The sequence below is a fragment of the Ailuropoda melanoleuca genome, chromosome 10 (genome assembly GCF_002007445.2).
Source record: "Ailuropoda melanoleuca isolate Jingjing chromosome 10, ASM200744v2, whole genome shotgun sequence".
NCBI lineage: Eukaryota > Metazoa > Chordata > Mammalia > Carnivora > Ursidae > Ailuropoda > Ailuropoda melanoleuca.
In genome coordinates this window covers 36,378,705-36,403,462 of record NC_048227.1, presented here as the reverse complement: position 1 = coordinate 36,403,462, position 24,758 = coordinate 36,378,705, and the positions used below count along the sequence as shown (strand labels likewise).

General features: G+C 50.8%; 1 protein-coding gene across 12 annotated transcripts; it reads right to left on the bottom strand.

Moving 5' to 3' along the window:
- Positions 1–26: 26 nt before the first annotated feature.
- On the bottom strand, positions 27–18,220 carry SRRM2 (serine/arginine repetitive matrix 2). 12 transcript variants are annotated; one of them, XM_034670541.1, is made up of 15 exons: positions 17,994–18,220; positions 14,473–14,744; positions 13,487–13,594; positions 13,138–13,302; positions 12,848–12,925; positions 12,297–12,359; positions 12,159–12,191; positions 11,906–11,956; positions 11,633–11,725; positions 10,793–10,988; positions 3,052–9,749; positions 2,029–2,313; positions 828–941; positions 591–701; positions 27–498 (listed from the first exon to the last, which is right to left on the bottom strand). In XM_034670541.1, the coding sequence occupies exons 2-15, from the start codon at positions 14,712–14,714 to the stop codon at positions 489–491; spliced, it is 8,247 nt and encodes a 2,748-aa protein (XP_034526432.1). In that variant the 5' UTR covers positions 14,715–14,744; positions 17,994–18,220; the 3' UTR covers positions 27–488. The 12 variants fall into 12 exon arrangements, with proteins under 12 accessions (XP_034526432.1, XP_034526431.1, XP_034526433.1 ...); XM_034670540.1 differs by having other exon boundaries at positions 18,002–18,220; XM_034670542.1 differs by having other exon boundaries at positions 591–698; positions 18,002–18,220.
- Positions 18,221–24,758: the final 6,538 nt, after the last annotated feature.

The window sequence follows — 24,758 nt, the reverse complement described above, 5'->3', positions numbered from 1 at the left end:
GGCCACAACCTCACCGGGGCGGGGGGGGGGNACCTCACCGGGGCGGGGGGGGGCAGTAGGGGCCAACTAATTTCCACTCCTGCCCCTTCCTTCCAGGAACACCTCACACACAAGTTCGCAAGTTCCAAACCACCGCCCCCCCCCAGGAACTTACAGGTAAAAGGGGGCATCACTGCCTCCCAGGCCCTTTCTAACTCAAGACCAGGGTGTCCCCAACTGTATATCCTCCCCTCCCGCAACTCCCATTCTCATTCCCACCCCACCCCAAACCCCCCAAAACATGAACCAGGAAAAAACTCACGGAGATTAACATTTCACAGGAACAAAGAAAAAAGGGGGGGGAGGAAAAGGAGAGAGCCTTCCCCCAAAATGCTGCCAGGGTTCAAAGGGGGGCAGACAAGGACCCCTCCCCATGGCTCTGCTGGGGAAAGGGGACACTCCCTGTAGCTCCAAAACTTGGGGTATGGTGGAATTCCCCCCAGAAAAATTCAAGGAGACCTGCAACAGAAAAAGGGACAGTCAGTGCAGAGACCAGCCGGCGCTGGGGCATGCAGAAGGGGACCTAGCACTTGAGTGCCATAAGGACGCACCTGGAGGAGCGGTGCCGCACAGGGCGGGGGCTAGGTGTCTCCCTCTTGCGCTTGTGGCCCGGGGAGCGGCTGTCCCCACGCTGGCCTCTGCGGGAACCCCGCTCGCTGCTGCTGCAACAACACAGGACAGACATCAGACCACACACAATGCAACACCAACCTCTGGCACCTTCAGGCCTCAAAACTGTTCAGAGTGATGGTGGCCAGGCTGGGCTGGTTACTGACAGGAGGCCCTACCTCTGCTGGTCCCGTGGTGAGGGCTGGGGTGAGGGGCGGCGGCGCTCCGCAGGCGAGTAGCTGAGAGACCGAGAGTCTCGAAGGGAGTCTATTGGCTTCCGGGGGCTACGGGACCTGGGGAGCAGAGTAAGTCCCCATAGCACCACGGTTTTCCAAACCCGCCAGCCGGCACTCAGGACCACCCCCCAGGTCCTGACCACCAAACCTCATACCACACAGGGCCAGCCTCAGACCCACCTTTGTCTGCTCACTCACCCATCCGCCCGCACACCATCCACCGAGTGCCCCAATGGGCAGGGCATGGGGTGCAGCGGGGGATGCAAAGATAAAGACAGTCCCTGCCCTTGGAGGGGCTCAGTCTGGTGGTGAAGGCAGGCCACGGAAGGCCCACTTGGCACCGTGTATGGGAAGCAGCCCCACAAGGACCGATGTACACAGGTCTGGGGACCCGGGGGGAGGGGACGTGGGACAGGGAAGGGGCAGGGTAGTCTTCTCGAAGGTGCTGTTTGAGCGGAGTCTTGCAGAACGAGGAGTTCACCAGGCGGACAAGGGAATTCCAGGCAGAAGGAACAGCATGTCCAAAGGCATGGGGTTCTCCTTAGACTGCAAGGCGCTGGGTGTGGCTGGAGCACAGGGCATGTGTGGGGGCGGGCAGGAGAGGAGAACACAGGGCAGGCAAGGCCAGTTGGTGAAGAGCCTCACACGCCATTCCCGCAGAGGTAGGGCTTTATCCTGCAGGCCACAGGGCGTCCCGGAAGGATTTGTGGAGTGGAGGGAAGTAACCAGATGTGCGTTTTAGAAAGATCCCTCTGGCTACGTGTGGAAGAGAATGGCGTGGAGACAGGGAGACAGGGAGGAGGCTGTGGACAGAGTCGGGAGAAGATGACGGTGGCCAGACCAGAGCCCTGGCAGGAGCAATGGGGAGATTTAAAAGCTAGAATCCCTGGGACCTGGGAGCAGGGAACAGGCTGCATGTCAGGGGCAGGGAGAGGAAGGAACCTAGGACTCCACAATTCTGACTGGAGCACCCACTTGGATGGTGCAGCCCTTTGCCACCACAGGGCACAACGAAGGTGGTAGGGAGAGGAGAGCCCAACTCCTCCCACATAACCAGAGACCACAGTCCACCTGAGACTCCCGGCAGGGATCTCACACCAGGGTCTCCCCCCACCCCTTCCACCTCAAGCAAGGCAGCACTCACCTCCGCTCTCCAGGGGGCGGCTTCTTGGGGCTTGCAGGTTTGGGCAAGGCCTGAGGGCCAGCCTTAGCAGGGGAGGGGGAGGAGGAAGTGGAGGAGGAGGAGGAGGACGAGGAGGAAGAGGAGGAGGAGGAGGAAGAGGAGGAGGAAGAGGAGGAGGAGGAGGAGGACGAGGAGGAGGAGCTGGAACTGGAGCTACTAGAGCGCCTCTTCCTCTTGGCTGGGGCCGGCTCCTGAGGACGTCCCTCTCGAACAGCCTCCTTTGGGGCTGGGGCGGGGCTGGGCACCCTGCGGGAGAAGCAGAGTGTCACAAGGAGACAAGCTGCCCCAGCCCCAACCCTACCTTCCTTGGCCTGGAGGAACGGCAGTGGGGGAGGGGTGCCGCAGAAAGGCCCTGCGCGCTTTCCAAGCTGAGAGCCAGTGAGTGCATTCTCTGGAGAGCAGTGGCCCCGAGCTGACCCAACCTCTGCTAACACAAGCAACAGGCTGGGGCCCGCAGCACAAGGGATCAAGGCTAAACCTCAAGAATGTCCCTGATGGAGAAATAAGGCCCCTGGGCTCAGGTGTGGAAGGCGAGCTGGGTGGTCTCCTTCCATGGAGAGCCACAGTTTGGGGAGGCCCCTGTGTGCGCGGGGTGGCTGGGGGAGGGGCCGTCCTGCCTGGAGGCAGGGAGAGGGATGGGATGACCTCTGAAGATCCTTCCAGCCCAGGGAGTTCCTCTTGAGGTCTAACTGCCATCCCTCCTGCTGTAAAATTAAGTCCATTTCCTCTAGTTCTGTCCTCTGTAGAGACGGAAAACTCATCATTATCCTCTAGAGAATGAACTTTTGGAGACTTTTATCTGACCCATTCCTCCCCCGCCACTGCCCCCACCCCAGCATTCTCTTCTACCCCCGGCTTAAGGGTCAAGGTCCCCATACCTTCTTCAAAGAGCAGAGAACCTCTGGAAAGGGCTTCTCCCTCCCCACCACCCCCCATCCCCAGAACCTGCCCCGTAGAAACAGTTCTAAAAGTCAAGCCCCTCACCTCTTCAGTGCTGCCTCAGGCTGAGTAGGAAGGCTAGAGCCCTCTGAGTCGCTAGAACTGGAACCAGAAGAGGAGGACGAGGAAGAGGACGATGACGACGACGACGACGAGGAGGAGCTGGAGGAGGAGCTGGAGGAGGAACTCCGCCGCTCCTTTGCTGGCTGCAGGGCGGCCAATGCAGAAGGCTGCTGGGCCCCCGTGGAGGCAGGTGGTTCCCCACCCTCAGGATGGGACGTTCCAGGGACAGGGCCAGAGAGCATGCCATTGTGGTCACCAGCCGAGGACGTGGTCCTGGCCACTGTCCCAGAGGAAAGGGACTGAGACCCTGCTACAGGGGTGGTCTGGGCAAGCAAAGCTCGGGACTGGTCAGAAAAAGCAGATGGCACAGGGGACCTAGGTCTATCCTGAGCTGGAGGGAGAACACACTGTGAGGGAGCCTGGACCATTCTAGAGGCAGGAGAGGGAGCCCGCTCAGAGGTCATTCTAGACTGGCTCAGAGCAGATGGTGGGGTTCTGGAACCTGGACCTCCTGGTGGGGTTCTGGATCTGGCTCTGTCAAGAAGCGGTGGTGAGGTTCTGCCACTAACACGCTCATAGGCAGAGAGGGGCACCCTGGGGCTGGTAAGGTTTGCACCAGACAAGGCTGGAGCCATTCTAGCACTGGTGAGGCTTGCAGGTGCCAAGGCAGGAGGGGTTCTTGAGCTGGCAATATTCACAGGAGCTGTGGCATGTGCAGATCTAGGACCCACCAGGTTTGCAGGGGCTGCAGCCTGGGGTGTTCTGGAGCTGGAGGGATAGTTTGCAGCAGTTGGGGGTGTGCCAGAGCCGGTTAGACTCAAAGCTGCCAAAGCAGCTGGGGTTCTGGCTCCTGCTAGGTTCACAGCTGGGGCTGTAGGGGTGCGAGGGTCAGCAAGGTTCACAGCAGAAGGTGCCACTGCTGTTCTGGGGCTGGCCAAGTTCATGGCTGCTGCTGCAGCTGGTGTTCTCGAGTCAGCCAAGTTCACTGCTGTTGGTATGGCAGGTGTCCTGGCGCTGGCCAGGTTCATGGCTGCTGCAGAGGCTGCAGGAATCCTACTGGCCAGGCTAGCAGCTGGGGCCGTTCTGAGACTCATGAGAGGCACTGGAGCTGGAACCTGGGACATTCTTGCAGCAAGGCCAGCAGCAGACATGGATGGAGGTGGCCGAGCAGTGCCAAGACTGATGGCTGTCAGGGCAAGTGCAATTCTAGACTGTGCGTGATTTTCTGGCACAGATGTTCTTGGATGATCTGGAATTCGGGGACCTGGACCATCCATCATGGAGCCACCAGCTTGCTGCAGGACAGACATCGGTGTTCTAGAGCTGCCAAGGGGTTCAAGCATTCCAGGTGATCGACAGCGGTCCAGAGGTGTTGGTGACATACTAGGACGACTGAAGCAGCTCATTCTGGAGCTATTGAGCGCTACTGGAGGTGTCCGAGAACCAGAATGATTCCTTGTTGCCGGAGGACTAGCAGAACGTGAACGATCAGAACTACTTCCAGATGCAGAACGCCTTCGGATGGCAGGAGGAGATCTTGTTAAGGACCGTTTGCCCCGAGTTGTTCGCGGAGTACGGGATCTAGAACGGCGGCGGATAGCAAGTGGAGAGCGACTTCGAGAACGTTTGCGTGGCAACAGTGGGGTCCGAGACCTAGAGCGGCGCCGAATAGCTGGAGGTGATCGGGACCGAGATCGGCGGCGTGTCACTGGAGAGGTTCGAGAGCGGGACCTCCTTCGATTTACCGGAGACGTGCGAGATCTAGATCTCCTGCGAGTGACTGGGGACGTTCTGGATCTCGACCTTCTGCGAGTGATAGGGGAAGTTCTGCTTCGAGATCGCCTTCTGGTTACTGGTGGAGTCCTAGATCTAGACCTTCTTCGGGTCACTGGAGGAGTTCTAGAACGGGAGCGCCGACGTGTCGGTGTTCTGGACCTTGAACGACGGCGGGTTACTGGTGGTGTTCTAGACCTGGATCGCCTTCGACTCACTGGGGATGCCCTGGATCGAGATCTTCGTCGAGTCACTGATGTCCTGGACCTTGATCGTCTCCGACTGACTGGTGAGGTTCGAGATCTGGACCTACGGCGGCTGACCAGAGGTGTTCTGGACCGGGATCGCCGATGAGTAGCTGGAGAGGCCCGAGACCTTGAACGTTTCCACGGAGCTGGTGAGGTGCGTGAGCGGGACCGCTTCCGACTGGTCGGGGGTGTCCGAGAACGGCCTCTTCGGCGTCGCGAAGAAGTTCGGGAACTCTCCTGCCGGGCAGGAGACCTTGAGTGGTAACCAGAGCCTCCCCTCCGCCGACGAGTGACCCGAGACCTTGACCGGCTCCGCTGTCTTCTCCGAGAGGTTGACTGAGAAGATCCAGACCTATCTCGACGTCGAGTTGTTCTGGTTTTCTCCCTCCTTGAGCGGGAACGGGACCTCTGGAGCCCACGAGCCTTTGGTGAAGGAGAACGGCCTCTCCTTGAAGTTGTTTTAGCACGTGGGGATGAAGCTGAGCGCCGGCGGCGTGAGGATCTTGACTTTTCAGCTGGCTCCGGGGAAGACACTGAAGGACTTCTTCGGCGTCTCGGAGGAGTTCTAGAACGGGTCTCTGGTGAGGATGATGCAGAGCGGCTTCTACGAGAGAGTCTGGCCTTCCTAGTCAGCTCAGGAGATGATCGTGAGCTGCGACGGCGAGGTGGAGTACGGGACTTGGTCTTAGGCTCTGGTGACGACCTAGAGCTTCTTCTAGCAGTTCTGGATTTGGGTGGGTGTTCTGGAGACGACTCTGAACTGCTGCTTCCTTCAGGAGAAGGACCTCTGCCTTTACTTGATGAACCTGACCTGCTTCGTCTGGGAAGAGCCCGAAGGGCAGGGGCCTCGGGTTCAGGGGAGGAATCAGAACCACTCTGTGCCCTAGGTGCTGCTCTTGGTTTATCTTTAACTTCAGGAGATGAGCCAGATCTACTGCGCCGAGGAGAAGGTCGGGATTTGCTCTCGATCTCTGGAGATGATCCAGAGCGACTCCTTTCTCTAAGTGGTACTCGTGTCTTAGCTTTAGAATCTGGAGAAGAGTCTGATTCACTTCTTTCTTGAGGGGATCCACTTGGCTTCCCATCAAGTTCTTGAGAAGATCCAGATCGACTCCTCTGACCAAGAGGAGTCCTAGCCACAGTCTTCTGTTCAACTGAGGATTCTGACCCACTTCTTTCTCTCTGGGGGGTAAGACACTTGTTGTTGAGCTCTGGGGAGGATGGTGAACGACTTCTTGGCCTAGGAGTCTGAGGCAAAGCTTTTGGTTCTGGAGAAGAATCACATTCGCTTCTCCCCCTGGACGGTGTTCTAGGTATATCTTTCATTCCAGGAGAGGACCCAGATAGGCTGTGTCTTGAAGGAGTCCCAGACCCATCTCTAAGTCCTGGAGAAGACCCAGACCTGCTCCTCCTCGAAGGGGTTCTGGGTAAACCATCTTTCAGTTCAGGAGATGCAGAGCTACTTCTTTCCCTTGATGGTGTTCTGGGTACTGCATCAAGTACTGGCGAAGAAACACTCTGATTTGAAGACATTCCAGCTTTTTCCACTGCATCTGGGGATAACTCAGAACTGCTGTGCCTAGAGGACCTTGTTGATTGTTCTTTCAGATCTACAAATGGATCTGTCTCCAGCTGATTAGGAAAAGATCCATTCAAATCTTCTTTAACTTCAGGAGAAAATCCAGTATTCATTTCTGCAACAGGGCCTGAGTTTCTAAATTCTAAAGGTGACCCAAAACTATTCTCCCTTGGGGGAGAATTAGACAGTTCCTTATGTTCTGGAGAAAAATGTGGCCCACTCCAAGCTGAAGCTACTGCAGGGACTTCTACTTCCAAAGAAGTCTGTGACTGGCTTTGGTCAAGAGTCAAAGACACAGTGGGTCTTTCTTCTATTTCAGGAGATGATTCAAAGTTACTTCCCGCCACTTCTTTAAGTTCCGGAGACAAATGGGAGAGAACCTGGTTTGAGGATTCCTCAGATTTCTCTACCACCTCCATTAACTCCTCATCTTGGCTTGGCTTAGCTAACGCACTTTGGTCTTTTGTGTCTGGAGATGATCCAACACCACCGCCTCTTTCCCTTGACGGGGTTTTAGGCATCTCTCTGAGTACTGGTGAGGAATCAGGCTTCTCCTGCACTGGAAGAGGACTCAATTTGTCCCTTGGTCTAGGAGATGATGCAGTAATATCCTCCTGAAGGAGTAAGACTGTCTTCTCTTTCAATTCAGAAGGCTCCAATCTACTATGCCCCAGAAGAGACTTAGAGTCCACTGCAGCATATGGGGAAGAGTCAGACTGAGACTTGCTCTGCTCAGGAGACATTCCAGATTTTAGCTTAGGGCTTGATAATTCGCTTCTTTCTTGTCTTGCTGGAGATTTGGGTGCCAGCTCAGTGATTGGAGATGAGGACCTGGACCGGCCACCCTTAAGAGGTGTCTGAGATTTGCTCTGCAGAGATGGAGACTCAGAGTGACTCTGTTTCATTTCTGGACTTGAAGTATCAGACCTAGGGTCTGGTGAAGTTTGAGATTGTCCTTTCTGTTGCAAAGAGGAGGCAGCAAAATATAGCTCTCCTGGTGGTGTGCTAGACTTTACTCCTGGACAGACAGAGAAGGATCCAGAACTTTGTGCTGGTGAGTCTTTAGACTTCTCTTGGGAACATGGTGACTTCGCTCCACAAAGACTGTACCCCGATGGAGTTTGGGGCTTTACTTTAGGGCATGGCGAAGTAGACCCTGAGTGACTTTGTCTTGGTGGTGTTCCAGGTTTCACTTTGGTATCTGGTGAGGAGGACCTAGAACGGCTGTGTCTTTGCAACAATCTAGATTCCACCTTGGAGCAAGGAGACTCTGATCTGCTTTGCCTTGGAGGTGTTTTAGATGTCACCCTGCTAGGACTTGGAGAAGAGGAGCCGGAATGGCTTTGGATTGGTGACGTTACTGCCTTCACTTTGGGTTGTGGAGATGATGACCCAGATCGGCTCCGTCTCGGAGGTGTGCTAGATTTCACTCTAGGAGGAGAAGACCCAGAACAGCTATGTCTTGAAGGGGTTGTAGATTTCACCTCAGGGTCAGGTGATGATTCTGAACGGCTCTGTATCTGTGGTGTTGCAGATTGTTCATTTGCCTGGGGACTTGTTACAGACCCTTGCCTCGGTGGCGTTCCAGACTTGACTTTAGGTTGAGGAGATGAACTGGAACAACTCTGTCTTGATGGTGTTTTAGATTTCTGATTAGGAGGAGAAGAACCAGATCTACTTCGCCTTGGTGGTGTTCTCGATTTAGCTTTTGGTTGGGACGATCCAGAGCGACTGCGCCTTGGTGGTGTCCGAGACTTCTGTTTAGGACATGGAGAGGACCCTGAAAGGCTCCGCCTCAAAGACAAGCGAGATTTTGCTTTGGACCGTGGTGAAGAGAGAGACCTGCTCCGCCTTGAAGAAATGCGAGATTTTTTCATTTCTGGGCTTGAGTTGGACCTGCTCCTTCTCTGTGACGTTCTGGATTTGTTCTTCCGCTCTGATGACGAACCAGACCTGCCTCTTCTTTGTGGTGTTCTTGAGTGAGATCTTCCCCGTCTAACTACACTTCTACTACGAGATCTTCGTCTTGCAGGTGTCCTAGACCGAGATCGTCCTCGTCTTGCGGGTGTCCTAGACCGAGATCGTCGTCTTGTGGGTGTCCTAGACCGAGATCTCCCTCTTCTGGCTGGGGTTCGAGAGCGTGACCGACCACGTCTGGCTGGGGTTCTAGAGCGTGACCTGCCACTTCTCCTGGCTGGTGACCTGCTACGAGACCTCCGTCGTACTGGTGATCGGGTCCTAGATCTGCGCCTAGCAGGTGTTCTAGAGCGAGACCTGCCCCGCCGGGCTGGTGTTCTAGAGCGAGACCTACGTCTGGCGGGTGTTCTGGATCGTGATCTCCGCCTGGCAGGTGTTCTAGAGCGAGACCTGGCCCGACGGGCTGGCGTTCTAGAACGAGATCTGCCCCTAGTGGCTGGGGATCTAGAGTGTGACCTGCCTCGCCTTGCTGATCTAGACCTGCCTCTTCTCTGGGTATTTCTGCTTCTAGACCAGCCTGGTCGCTGAGGAGACCTAGAGCGGCCACGTCGCTGGGGGCTTCTGGATCGTCCCCACCTCTGCGCAGACCGGGACCTACGCCACTGAGGGGACCGGGACCGTGAATGACCTCTCTTGGTAGGGGTTCGAGACCGAGATCGTCCCCTCTTAGTAGTGGTAGGGCTACGGGACCTCCCCACTCTTCGAGAAGGGGAATGAGAATGTGACTTATCCCGCTTTGCCCGGCCATGTGAGCGACTCTTAGATGCGGGAGAAGAAGAAATCTCTCGGCGGGACCCAGGAGCTGGTGCAGGTTTAGGACTTTCGGGGGAAGAGCTGGCATGTCGAGAAACTTTGGTAGGTTGAGGGGATGGTGGGCAGCTCTCTGAAGAAGACTGGGGCGGTTTCTCAGGAGACTTAGGTAGTGAACAGCCCCGGGGTGGGGAAGCCTCAGATGGGGGGTTCACTGGCTCCTGACTTAAGGTGGTTGTTGCAAGGGATTGTGGGGAGCCGCCATGTTGCTCAGCAAGGAGCGGAGTGGGAGCAGGTGGTTCTGGGCCTGTGCTGCTCCTTTCCGGAGAGGGGCTAGGTCGAACTGCAGATTTCTAAGAGTGGGGGAAAAAAAGTATGGATAGGAACATGAGCACGAAAACTTCCTATCACCTGTAAGAGCCCAACACCCTTCCCAATGAAATTTTTCTCTACACACCCCATCACACCAACTGGTCCCTTTCCTCATCACAGGCCATCATTCATTAACAAAAGATCATATAAAAAGACAGTGGGGAAAACACGAAAATGTGGACAAGCTGTCACTTTAAAAGTCTTATCATCTAGGAAAAAACACAATGCAAACAACTAATCCATGACATTTTGTAACCACCACAACAAAATGCCATGGCAACATTAAAAAAAAGGCACTTTTTTAAAATGGAGAAACAAAGCAGGTTTCCCAAAGTGGGAGGCATCTGACTTCATCCTTCAAGAAGAATACAAAAATAAAAGAACAAAAGCAAAGGTTTGACATGATTTATATAAACAAGACTACGGTGAACTACAAAAAAGAAACCAAGTTATAAAAGCTTTAAATATGAAAAATTTTTGTGGTGACCAACTTGTAGTTTAGAAAAAGTAACTCCGGATGACATGGAAAATGGACGAAAGAGCTAAGAATTTAGCAAAGAGCAATTTATGTAATAGCTGAAGCAAGAAAACATCATGAATAGAGCTCAATCAGAATAACCGTAAGATGACAGGTACTGAAAAGACATATAATATAGTAGTGTTTTCAAATTGCAGGCAGCACCCCAAGTGGGTTGAAAACTCCTAGTTAGCTACAAGCAACATTTAACAAAATAAAAAAACTAGAGCTATCACAAGTAGTGAGGCTAGATACGATTTTAAAAAAAACCTTTACCCAAGTTGTACATAAAATTATAAAACAATATTAACATAAAACCTATTAATAACCAGGCAACTTTGAAAAAAAATTCTAAAAAACTTGCAGATACAAAACAGATCTTGATAAATGAGAAATGCATAAAAAAGAACTAATTCAGGTCTTTCAAAAACGTCACTTCCCTTCTCCACTTCAAAAACCCATCCTAACCCTGCAACCCAATAAACATCCATTAACTCAGTAACATACCTCCTTGTCTTTATCTTTGTCTTCATGAGGACTGCTAGGCTGCTTTGTAGAGGGCTCTGGGCTGCTAGGCTGCCCTGTGTTGGTGGTACCTGGTTCCTTAGAAGGTGCATCTCCCTCCCCTCGACGCCCTGAAACAGGGGAAGGACTTCGCCCAGTCAAGGCAGTTGTATGGGTTTTTGCTGCTGCACTTCGAGACCTGAGGAAGGTAATTGAGGGCAGGGAAGAGGAAGGAAATCAGCTCAGGGGAGAACAGAGAACCCCCTCCCCAGCTCCCATCCACCTTTCCTGACTATACAAACCCTCTTCCAAAAAGCCTTCTCTTACACACACGACTCAAACCACTCATAGAAATTCAAGTCCAATTCACTTTGGTCCTTTTTTCCCCAACACAGTCCCCAAAAACGTTGTCCCTCTACCCCTTTATTCACCTCCCCCAACCTCCCCAAACCCTCCACCCTGCCCATTCCCTACCCACTTCATTCACAACTCACCTCTGAGCCCACCTCCTTCAGGAAGCCTTCCCCGATTAAGGAAGCCAGGGTAAGGATTCCTTCCTCCCCCAGACACCACGAACAAACCACCACCCCCCCTATTCTGGCAGTCCATATACATCAGAACAAAACAAAAAATAACAAAATAAACACAAAAAAAAAAAAAAAGAGAAGGGGAAATGTATATGTCTGTCCATCCTGTTGCTTTAGCCTGTCAGCTCCTAGAGGGCAGGGACCGTGTCTTCCGAATGGTCTGTGCAGCGCCTAGCACACCGTGGGCGCTCAATAAATATTAAATTGATTAACCCACAAGTCCCTCTCCCTCCCTTCCTCTTGGACCACCCCTTACCGACTGCGGGAAGTATCAGAAGAGGAAGCAGAGTCAGCAGATGTTGAACGGTGGGCCCGGCGGCTCTTGGGGGCTGGTGTTGTACTTCGAGACCTGAAGGAAGACCACCGCAACTTAGGGTGCTATCATAACTTGTACTGGACTCTCCTCATCCATCTCTCAACCCTCCATCATCATCAGTCAAGGACATAACTAACTAATTCTCTCCTATCCCCCACCAGGTAGCCTTCACCTACTTGCTAAGCAAATTACCCTCCAAACAAATTCACTCACCGCTTCCGCTTCTTGTCCTTAGATTTACGTTTGCTCTTTGGAGTGGGAGACCTGACAAATGAAAGTGAGATTATTAAAAATAATCATTTTAGAATAAAATCAAAAGCGAAATGGAAAGAAACAGGGAATTATTAACAACGCAAGATAGAAGAATTGAGCTATATTCCCAGAAACCCCCTAGAGAACAGGCAAGGCCAACCTGGCTCACCGTTCCATGTGCCACTATGCCCCTCATACCCCAAAAAGCTCTTACCTATGCTTCCGTTTTTTGGATTCAGACTCTGACCTGTTAAGAGGGAGAGGAAGGGAGGGAAAAAAAAAAACATGAACCAATACCTATGCTTGGACTCATCAAGCCTCTCCAATCACTCCACGTACTCCCACCTCATACCTGTGCTTCTTCTTCTTAGAGCTCTTCTTCCTCTCTCGTCGAGGAGAACTGCTCTCTGACCTGCTAAAGATGGGTTCAAAAACAAAGTCATTCTGCTCGGCTCCTTCCCTGACCTTCCCACTTACAATTCACCCCCAAAAGAGGCAAAGAAAGAAAGAAAGAGAAAGAAAGAGAGAGAAAGAAAGAGAAAGAGAAAGAGAAAGAGAAAGAAAGAAAGAAAAAGAAAAAACTAACAGCACCGATGTCTCAGACTTACTCTCCGAGAAGCCTAAGTACCTCTAGCATAAAACAACAAGTCTCAAAATGAAAAAGAAAATCCAATTTAAGATGTTGCTGGTTAGTTCTTAGTCGGCAAAACTACAGAATCAACCCTTCCCCGCTGAAGAAACATACATATTCATTCTCTGACTGAAATCTGAATGGTTATGTAACTCCCTCTTCCCTGACTTATCTGACAACTTTCACCTGCTTCCAAGAACTACTTCCAGAAAGAGAACGGAAACGACATGATTGGTTCACTGGCTATTACAGTAACTTTTCAACTAACTTACCGTCCTCTATCTTTCTTCTTTTTTTTCTTCTTTTGCTTTGGAGTTGGTGAGCGAGAACTGCTGGACTCCCGGACAAGGCTTGGAGAAAGATGATAAGCAGCAGGGTGAGCGTTAAGACAACTCTTAGACATTTCAACTTCAAAACAACAAAATCTAAGCAGTCTGATAAGAAATTGTTCAAAAAACCCCACAAAGAACAGAAAAAAAACCCAAAAAACCCCCACAAATACAAACAAAGAATACTTAAAATCGAGAAAAGAAGCTGACATGTACTTCTTGGCCTTGAGTACCTGTAAGGTTTGGGAGGCTCTGGAGCTGGTTGTTTAGCTTCTCGAGCACGACGCTGAGGATCAAAAGAGCTGCCATCCACATAGGAATCACTGATGCCAAAGGCAGCACGGAGTCGCTCGTTCTTCTTCTCATTCAGTTCTGCCAACTGGTGAGTCTCGGTTACCCTAAGAGGGAAAAAAAGGCAAAGGTCAGAAGGAGTTGGCAAAGAACACAGTCATATTCACACAACTGTAGGCAGCCAAATGGGACTGGGACAAGAAGATGAGAGCAGGGAGAAAGTACAAGGTACAAAGAGAGGATAACAGAAGCAGCTATTTAGAGTCCAGAGGAAACAGTGAAAACACTCACGCTGGCCTCTGTCCTGGGGTCTCTTCCTTGCCCCCAGGGTTCACATCCTTCTCCAGCAACATGAGTCGAAAGGTAGCCACTTTTTCCTGAATTTGCTGTTCCTCGTACCTAAAGAACAAATCCCTTCAGGGTTAAAGCTTGACAAGGCACTTCCCCAGTCCCAGGTTTACAGTTTCCTCATTCCCAGGAGGATCCCTTCCCTTTCCATGCACACATAAAACTTTTCACTCACTGTCACCCAAAGGGCCTTTCTCTTAAATCTTTCTGATCTTTGGCTGTTATCTTTCTTCTCTCCACTTACTTTAGCCTCTAGAACAGTGGATTTTAAACATGCTACACTCCAGGGGCCAAAAGAGGAAAGTTAAGCAGAGTTCCAGATGCTCCCCCCAACTTCAACAACAGGTATTCCCTGAGATTCCAAAGGTACATTGTATAAAAAGCGTGCCACTGCTGAAGTTTGAAAACCACTGCTCTAAAAGGTCTTCTGCCTGATTGTGCCCCTTTTCCAAAATTTCACTTCCCTACCCAACCCATGATCCCCTTTTATCCAGATATTATTCCAATTCCTGTTTTCCTGCCTTCCATACTTTCCAAGGTCTCAATCCTTAAATCCATTTACCTTGTTTCTCTACCAATGACAACACCGGTCAGCTTATACCTCAGCTCTTGTCTTCTCTGTTACCTGCTTTCCCACCTCTCCCCTTAAAGCACATTTTTGTTTCTCTATGGCTCCCCTCTTTCCCCATGTGCCTTCACCTAAATAATTAAGACTCCCTGAGGCTTCCTCTTCTCGCAGACACAGTTTCCTCACCCCTCACCTTGAGCTGTCCCCTTAACTCCTTTCCATTTGCTAGCTCCTTTATCTCCTCCTGTCCTACAACTCCTCTCCAGGCCTCTTCAACCAGTCCTAAGAACCCTATATCCCACCTAATTCCCCCAGCTCTGCACTCACTCAGTGCTTGGCTCTCCCCCAGCCCTCCCCTCACCCCTGCTCTTCCATCATCTCCTCCAGCTCGAGGCATCGCAGCTCCACGCGCCGCTTGCGCTCGTGGTCCAGGATGTCAGGATTAGGCCGCTTCACCAGGGCAGCCTCCAGGCGCCGCAGTTCCTCCTCTCCCTTGTAGTCAGGCCGCTCACCCCGGCGGCCCCGCACCAGGGACAGGTTGCGCTGGACGTAGCCGTTGGTGCCGCTGCCCCGGGGCGTCGGCAGCCCGATCCCGTTGTACATGGCCCCGTGCCCGGGGGGGCACCACCGCTCCTGAGGGGGAGCGGGGAAACACGGGTCAGGCCCCTGACCCCAAACTAACCACTCACCACCACCCAAATCCTTGTTCTCCTTCATCCCTGTTTCAACATGAATCTCCACACTAAACCACCTTTAGGCACATAATCCTCCTAGTCTCCTAACAGAAAAACCCTTTCTTACCCTTCCCATTATTTTATTAGAATCACCGCCCAGCTCTTACAGCCTTTTCCCCAAAGCGCAAGAGCTATTTCCATTTCTGTTTGCACCTAGATGTTCTTCTTTTCCACCCTAAGAAAACAAGAACCCATTTCTCTCAAATTTCTCCACACTGCCTCTTTATTCTCCTTTAGCCCCAATAAGCACAAGTGATGTCTCCACCAACTAATCTAATCCCTAACATCTGGTAGCTGACTGAGGCCTCCAAACAGGGCACAACCACCACCACAGATCTGTGGCAACTAAGACCCACAATCCAAGTGCAAAGATTCTTCTAAGAGCTGACCTGAGAATTTCAGACTACCCTGTTATGAAAACAAAACAGACTAATCAACCCCCTATGTATTTGAACAGGTGGACTGATTGGTTCCTGACATAGGCCAAGTCACACTCAAGAATAAAGGCTACTATGCATATCAGGAAACATGTGAACGTTGTATACATAATCCTCTTGTACTTTACCTCCCAGAAGTAAGAGACCATTTCCTTGATTCCAAATACTTCAAAGCCTCCTATCAACTACTCCACCTGGTATCTTACTCCTTTAATCTTCCCAATAGGATTTCTTACATGATTTGCAGCTCACCCAAGTCTCATTAGCTCCTCTTAAACATCACCTGTTTTCAACTCAATGCTCTGAATACATCAAATCAGCCTCCTCTGCTCCAACTGTTCCCATACCCTCTACATTCCTTGCCCTAAACTTCTTCAGAAGTCCCCTCACTCTTTATACCCCCCCTTCACTAACATCAATCAGCTTTCCGTATCAATCCCCTGTATCTCACTTCCCAGAGTTTCTCTTCCAGCTCTGCCTTATCCCTCTCATCTTATCTCCATACCTTCCACCAAATTCTATCCTCTCAACCTGTTCCAACCCCGGCATGGCTCTGAAGAGCCCTCAAGCCCCCATCCTTCTGGTTAGATTTCTTAGTTACACATACTCTATTCCTTTTCCCTACTATATACACTTTATTTCTTCTCCCATCTCATTCTGTCCAAGACAGCTTCAAAAAGCATAAATGAGGGAAAACTACCCCAAGACAAAACCCAAGGAACAATGGAGAGATTAAGAGAAATAAAATTGGATAAAAAGAAACTCTTTAAAAATTCCAGAAAAAAAAGTACACAAATACCTCAAAGAATGTACAACAACAACAAAGTTTTAAGTATGGGGAGACAGTGAATGGAAGGAAAATTGCCCAATTCCAGAACCACTTATACCTCTATACCCGAACTCTAAAGGCTGGATCCTTGCCCAATCCCAGTAGCACTCAAAAGGACTAAAAACAATAAGAGAAAACCACACTAAGGTAAAGCAGTGACAAATAAGGCTAATTCTAGGAAAAATAGAAATGTACCCCAAAAATGGAAAATCTCTTTACAGCACAAGAAATCAGTTTCTCTACCTTCCAGACTTCACTTTTGTTTTCTCAAATACCAATCCTCCCCACTCTAAACTTAGGTCCTTCTTTGCCTCTCTAAACGCCACCTAATTTCTGCCTCCCTTACAGAATGCTTCTGACATACAATTAATTCTTCAGCTTAACCATTCACCCACACTTCCATACCACCTCACACAAAAATCCTCCCACTCCCTTAGGAGGGAAAACCAGTAGCTGCTAAGGAAAGGGTATTAAAACAACGAATTGTAGAACTTTTAGGGAACAAGCCCCCCCCCCATAACAGCCCACAGCTTCCGAGGCAGTCCTAAAAACACTAAAAGGAAACACCAAAGGGGAACACCAACAGACAGAGAAATCACCAAAACCAGGTAAGTTTATAAAACAAGCGTTCTTAACTGGGGTCCATAGGCTGTGAGTACACAAGCTATCCAAGCTAAAGTCAGAGAATAAAAAGAAGCTGCAACGCAAGACAACAGAATTTCTTTTGTTGGGAAATTTATCACGACGCCAAACTAACAAAAAAATATAAAGCAATCTGGAAATTCAATACTGAGCTACTCAAGAAAAGAAACGCACCAAAAACGAGGTCGGTGTGCAGGAAAACGGATATAGGCGCGCAGTAAGGGGGCATTTCGGTAGCTAGGCGGACACTGGGGAACCCCCCAAATTTTAAATATTAGCTCAAGAAAAGACCTAAAGCCACACACTTAAAAGACAACGAGACGCTCTTTTTAAATTTTTGGTCCAGACGACATCTTAGATAAGCCTGAGTGGAAACGAAGGCTCGGAAGAGTTGGGTGCCAAATAATGCCTGAATGGGCGCCCGGCGTTTTCTTGCCAAGGAAGGGCTCCTACGGCCTCCCCAGCTTTAACACAACTTTTGAGAAGACAGCAAAAAAGCGGAAAACTAAAAAAAATTTAAGAGAAAGAGAAGCGCATGATCTACCTTTACGTACCTCAGCTGAACACGTCTTTCAAAAAAAAAAAAAGAAAGAAAGAAAAAAGAAACCAAGGTTTGCAGCTCTCCTCTCCCTACCGCTTCGAAACAAACAGTAAAGAGTCCGAAGGGCCCCAATATGCGGGGCACCTAGTCCCAGGCCTGCCTGCAGCGGCGGGGCAGCCAAGGCCTATTTTCGGCCTTGAGGCATGGGGGAGGGGGCTGCGTGGCGCCCAGGAGTCTGGGAGGCTCCGCGCCGAACCGCAGGGCCCCGGGAGGGACGGGGAAGCCGGAGGCCGGAGAAGCTCGGAGGAAGAGATCCGGGGACAGGCCTCCGCCGCCGCCGACTCCCCGCCGAGAAAATGTCGGAAGGGGCAGCCGCGGGAGGGCCTCCTCGGCCGCAAGCGTGGGGGAGGCGAGAAGCCGAGGCGCGCGCTCCCCCCTCCTCGTCGCGAGCGCGCGCGAACCCGAGAGCAGTCGGCGGCGCGAGCCGTTGCCCATGGGGGAGGGGGAAGGCAGTAAAAGCCCGCGCGCGACAGGAACCGAACGAAAGCGAGGGGGGAGGGGAGGCAGGCAAGCGAGGGCGTCCGCGTGAGCTAGGGGCGGCGAGCGCGCGTGCGCGCGGCGGCCTGGACCGTTCTCCGCGCGCTTTGGCCTCGCGCCGGGGGGCCGCCCCTCCCCCACCCGGCTCGCGCGCTCCCTCACCCTCTCACCCGCCGCCGCCGCCTCCGCCCGCCGCCTCTGAGGGGGAGAGGTGCTGCCGCTGCCGCTGCTCAAGCTCCCGAGTCCCTCGGGGCCTGGAGCTGCCGCCTCGCTTCGCCGGTCCGCCCGCCTCAGCCGACACCGACGCCTCCTCGCTTCCTCAGGGGCCGCAGCGGGCTCCGACTGCGCCACTCGCACCCCGCCTGGGCCGCGCTGCACGTCAGCACGACCAACTGAGCGCGTCAGCACGCACCCGCGCGCGTCGCAGGGACCGCCGGGAACCGTAGTACGCCCTGCGGCTTTGTGCGCAGGTGCCGAAGCCACTTCGGGAACTGTAGTTTCTTAAGACCCGAGGGAGGGTCAACACCGCTACCAATGAACTACGAATCCCTTCGGCCAGTGCGAGGAAGGGCGGGTGAGCGGACCGCAGCGAGCCACGTATTCCAGAGGGTTTCCGCTGGGAGGGGGCGGGGTACAGGGCCCAGCGCCACATCGAGGGACGCTAGCGCACTCCCCGCCCTCCCACTTTCGACCAAGAGCACTCTGGGAGTTGTAGGTCCTGAGTGCCGCGGAACCCGTATGTGGCTTCGGCCGGAGGCACGGCCGCCATTTTGTCTCCCCATGTTTGGAGTTGATGGTCCGAGTCCATCGACAGAGCTGCTTGTGTGTGACCACGGGCCCCGATGGGTGTGCCCGCTGCCGCGTAGTACCCGGCCTTCCGCACCCGGGAGAAGCCCCCGCAAACCCCAAGCAGCGGGTGCGCCCCTAACTTCAGAGCCCGGGTTCAGGCCCAGGGCCTGAGGCGAAGGCCACACCAGCTGGCCGAGGTGTTGGCAGCTTCCACGCTGCAGGCGGTGCTGAACCGTGCTGGCTGCCCTTGGGGATGATTTGCGTACTAGTACCTCGGGTAAGGCGGCCGGGCAGCGATGCCATGTTCTCCTGCAGAACCCGGGACGGGCTCTACGTGGCAGGGCAGAAACGTCACAAACACCCTTAATTTCTCACCCCATGCAGAATGTCTCCTGTGACCATTTTAAAGACCGTTTTGGGTTTTTTTTTTAGATTGAGAACTAGCTGTGCTTTCTCAAAGCAGAGCTGAAAGCAGCCGTGCTCACACCCCGCCGCCTGCCAGGCGACCTTGGGCTCGCCCTTGGCAGTGCTAGTCATCTCGGGGGTCTGGCTCCCTCACCGGGACCCAGTGGGCGGCAGTCCCTGAATCCAGCTTCCGTCCGGGGCTCTGTATTGGCTCTCACCAAATTTCCTTTTTACCCTGCCCACTCTCGGGAGCTGGAATGGGAAGGCCCTCCGGGTCGCACCCGGGCTGTTGTTGGATTCCTGCCTGCTGGAAACCTGGGCGCCTGCGGATCCCGCTTCCGTGAGCGGAACCCCTCCGAGTGACCCAGGGGACCCTGGCGAAGCCTAGTCGTTCTGCACCCGAGCCGGTGGTTTCTTAAAACCCACCTTGTCCAGAGAGATCCTCTTCCCAATGATGATCTTCCCCTGTATTTAGCCAATGTTTTGTGCTATGTGAATCAGCACATTTGCTTTGGTAAATGCTCGTGACAACCCCATGGATAAGTGTTCCCTCGTTTTTGTGGGGAGAACAGTGAATTCCCTTACATATCCACAGTCCAGTTTTCAGTATCAGGAAAATAAGACAAGCAATACAATAATCTGCAGACCTTATTGAAGTGTCTTCAGTTGTTCCAATAAATCCTTTATAGTAAGAATTCAAAATCGTGCATCCATTGCATTCAGTTGTCATGTCTTTTTTAGACTTCTTTAATCTGGAACAGTTCATAATTCTTTGTAATTCACAACATTGCCATTTTTGAAGATACGGGCCATTTATTTTGTAGAATGTCCCTCAAGTTGGGTCTGTCTGATGTCTCATCCTGTTTGGACTCAGGTTCCACACTCTGGGCAGGAGAGACCACGGAAGTGACGCTGTGTTCTCTGCATAACATGAAGAAGTACATACTTTCCAGGGTTCACGTGTTTACAAAGGGTGGTCAGTGTGGTTTCTCTGCTGTACAATTAGAATTACTGTGGCATCATTACTTCTTGGAGAACAGAGCTGGGAAACGGATGGGATGTGTACATCCATGAGTTTACGCTGTCTCTAATTCCAACCCAGACCTGCAGGGTTCATTCTTTCTTCTCCCATTCAGTATTTGTAACTCCGTTTTCCAACCCCGAGGGACTGCTTTCCTTTATTTATGCGCTCAATTTGCTAGAATTTCAAAAAGTAGCTTCAGAATTTTTCATCTATATTTCATCTATATTTGGGGGAAGCCTACCAAATCCAATTAGAACCAAATATTTGTTTAGAGTTCTTTTTGTCTTTAGCCTGGGGGCATATGCTCTAAGTGCTATATTCAAAAGTTACTTGAGTTACTGGTTGTATTTTTTCTCACCCTTGAGTGTGTTTATGTTATTCATTTGAAAGAATGCTTTCGTTCATTTGTTTCTGTTTGTATTAAATTTGGGGATTTTTTTCTCGCATCCTTGAAGATTTTATTTCATTTTTTTCAAATATGTAAAACGATAACATAGTTCCAAAAGTCAGGTCTGCACAAAAAGTTCTATTCAGAGAANTTTTCGTTCATTTGTTTCTGTTTGTATTAAATTTGGGGATTTTTTTTCTCGCATCCTTGAAGATTTTATTTCATTTTTTTCAAATATGTAAAACGATAACATAGTTCCAAAAGTCAGGTCTGCACAAAAAGTTCTATTCAGAGAAATGGCTTCTCCCTCATTCCCTCTCTAGGTTCATTTCCTGCCAACTACCTCCTGAAATCAATCTCAGTCCTCTCTGGGTTTTCTTGCCTGGGTTTCTGTATACTCAAGTGAGGAGGCAAATGTTTATTTTCTTAATTCCCCTTATTTTGTACAGAAAGGTAGCTCGTTATAGATACTCCTTTACACTTCCCTTTTTTCACTTAGCAACCAGAGCCTAAAAATCATTCCACATCAGTTCACAGAGATGTGTGGATGGACTTTTCATTCAACCACCCTTCTATGTATGAACATCTAAATTCTTTCCAATATTTTATAATCATCAAACAAGCTGCCATGAGTAACCAGGTCAGAGGTATTTTCATACTGAGGGTGTACCTTCAAGGTACATTCCTAGAATTAGGATTGCTAAGGCAAATGGTAAAGACACGTGGGGTGCCTGGGTGGCTCATTGGGTTGGGCATGCAGCTCTTGATTTTTGGCTCAGTTCGTGATCTCAGGTTCCTGCCCCAGGGCAGGCTCCACCCCGCACCAGCAGGGAGTCCACCTCTCTTCCTGTCCCTCTAGCCCCTCCCGCCCACACATGCAGTCAGTCTCTCTCTCGCTCTCTCTCTCTCTCTCTCTCTCTCTCTCGGCCAGTGCCAGGAATGGCAGGTAAGTGGACCTGAGTGGTAAAATAAATAAGTAAATCTTAGGGGAAAAAAAGAAAGTAAGGACACGTAGTTTTGTTGATAATGACACATTCCTTCCAGAAGCAAAATATGAGAAGGCCTGCTCTCCCACAGCCTCTCCAACAAATTGGGTTGCTGTACTTTCCAATTTCTGCTAACCTGATGTGAGAAATGGTATTTCATTGTGGTGGTAAAATGTACATAACATAAAATACGCCATTTTAACCCTTTGTGTCCAGTTCAGCAGCTTTAAGTCTATTCACAGTGTTTTGCAGCCATCACCACCACCTGTTTCCAAAACTTTTCCATCATTCGAACTGAAACACTGTCCCCGTTAACAATAACACCTTTCTTGCCTGGGTGGCACAGCGGTTAAGCGTCTGCCTTCGGCTCAGGGCGTGATCCCGGCATTATGGGATCGAGCCCCACATCAGGCTCCTCTGCTAGGAGCCTGCTTCTTCCCCTCCCACTCCCCCTGCTTGTGTTCCCTCTCTCGCTGACTGTCTCTATCTCTGTCAAATAAATAAAAAAAATAAATAACACCTTTCTTCTTCCTTCCCCTAGTCCCAGTAACCTCTATTCTATTTTCTGTCCCTATAAATGTGCCTGTTCTAGGTATCCCATGCATGGAATCACACAGTATTTCTCCTTTTGTGTCTGGCTTATTGCCCTGAGCATCATGTTTTCAAGGTTTATCCACCTTGTAGCAGGTGTCAGAATCCTTCTTTTTCATGGTCAAATGTATTCCATTGCGAGGGTAGACCACATTGTGTTTATCCATTCATTCATTGATGGACATTTGGGTTTCCACACTTTGGCTATTATGAATAATGCTGCCGTGAATGTTGGTATACAACTTTTTGTGTGGACATGTCTTTATTTCTCAGGTGTGCACCTAGGATTACGTTACCCAGCAATACGGAACTCTACGTTTAAGCTTTTTGAGGAACTGCCACACTGTTTTCCACTGGGGCTGCACCATTTCACGTCCCCATCAGCAGTGGACAAGAGTTCCAGTGCTTCACGTCCTCGCCAGCACTTGTTATCTGCCTTTTTGATTCCACCCATGCTAGTGGGTGTGAAGTGCTATGTCATTGTAGCTTTGATTTGCATTTCTCTGAAGACTCAGAGCCTCATTTCATTTGCTTTTTATTCATTTCAGTATCTTCCTTGGAAAAATGTCTATTCAGGTCCTATCTTTTTTTAAATTGGCTTTTTGTTTTTTGTTTGCTATTGAGTTATGAGAGTTCTTTATATATTATGGGTATTAATTCCTTATCAGATTTCTGATTTGTGACTATTTCCTCCCTTTCTATGGGTTGTTTCTCCTGTTTTGATAGTATCCTTTCATGCGCAAAGGTTTTATATTGTAATGGAGCCCGACAAGGGAAGGCTTGCCACAGGCCCCGGGGACAGTCCCAGTCTGCAGCATTTGAGGCACGGCCTCCTTTGCCACAAGGGGCAGCCTTTGTGCGGCACACCCTGGCCTGGGTCAGTACCGGCCCCCTGCCTCTCCTTCCTTCTTGGAATAGACGCTAAGATTTGGGAGTTTCTACAGCTTTAAAAGCAGTAACTTGGGGCACCTGGGTGGCTCAGAAGATTGAGCGTCTGGCTCTTGGTTTCGGTTCAGGTCATGATCTCGGGGTCCTGGGGTTGAGCCCCGCATGGGTGTCCATGCTGAGCTGGGAGCCTTTTGGAGGATTCTCTCACTTCCTCTCCCTCTGCCCCTCCCCCTGCTCAAGAGTGCACACGCCCTCGCTCTCTCGCTCTCTCTCAGATCTTTTAAAAAATTAAAAATAAATAAAATCAAAGCAGTAACTTTAGGGGTGGCTGCATGGCTCAGTTGGAAGANCTGGGGTTGAGCCCCGCATGGGTGTCCATGCTGAGCTGGGAGCCTTTTGGAGGATTCTCTCACTTCCTCTCCTTCTGCCCCTCCCCCTGCTCAAGAGTGCACACGCCCTCGCTCTCTCGTTCTCTCTCAGATCTTTTAAAAAATTAAAAATAAATAAAATCAAAGCAGTAACTTTAGGGGTGGCTGCATGGCTCAGTTGGAAGAGCCTGCACCTCTTGTTTTCCATGTGGTGAGTTTGAGTCCCATGTTGGGTAGAGAGATTACTAAAAAAAAAAACTTAAAAAATAAAATGAAATAAAAGCAGTAACTTTATTTTCTTAGGATTGTTTTATGAAAATTCAGGTGAATTATGACTACTAGGCTTGGCACTTTTTAAAAATACTGGGGGGAAAAAAACAAAAAACGCTGAAAGGTAAAAGATCAGCCAAATCCCATCACTTAAAAATTAGAAAATTAGAAAATACAAAGTGGCCTCCCCCCACCTGGCGACACCTTAGCCCCGCACTGCAGAGCCCCCAGAACCAGCTGCTTGCTGGAGGGGCCGCAGAGTCGGCGGCGGGCTGAAGGTCCAGCTGAGATAGGCTTCCAGGTATAGTTGGGCACAATTTCTAATACGAGAAGATGGGGAAAACCTAAATGCTTCTGTAGTGTCATCCCTGATGGTTCAGTTCAGCTGGGTTGGGTAATGCGGGTGCCTGACTTAAGCTGTGATTGCCAAAGCATCCACTTCAAAGTGGCATTCCTTTGGAGGGCAAAAAAAAAAAAGCTGGTTATCTCAAACACATTTCCAGCCGCACTAATGAGCCAGGCCATCTCCCCCAACTGAGGCTCCTTTACCCTAGAGAGTTTGATTGATCTCAGTAACTCACCACTTGGGCCACTTGTCCATCCTCCCTGCTCCCCAGTTTAAATTCCTGCTCTTAAGTTTTAAATTCAGCAATAGTGAGCTCAAAAAACCCTAGGCCCGCACCTTGGACCCAACACCTGTGAACCCCCAGCCTGTGAGCTACTCTTTCAAGCTCGGGCTCTCCCTCGCTCCCAGAGACCTCACCATGGCCCCAGGTGTGTTATATAATTTCCTGCTCCTGAAGTGATAAGCCTTCCTCCCCCCCCCCCCCCCCCCGCACAGTTTCCTGGTGGTTATTGCTGAAGGGCGTCTTGCAATCATAATAAGAACCACAAGGGCTGGTCCAGCCACAACACTGGTTATTGATAAGCTCTGACACGCGCACAAAATGACCAGCGAAGCTGGCAGGATTGCATGATTGTCCTTGGGATTAACTGATTAACCGAGGGGAATGTCTCTACCTGCGGCTTTCTTCCTAACTGCCTAACTCACTCAGGTCAGTAGCACCATCTGGAAAACTAGCACCACTTGCAGGCGGTTCTTCATGCTGTTTTGTGCTTTTGCAAATTTGTCTCCGTATTGGGTTGCCTGCGGTACCCAACCCCAAAAGGTCACGCTGCCCTAATTATCCAATGATCTCCCTAGAGCAGCGTGAACGA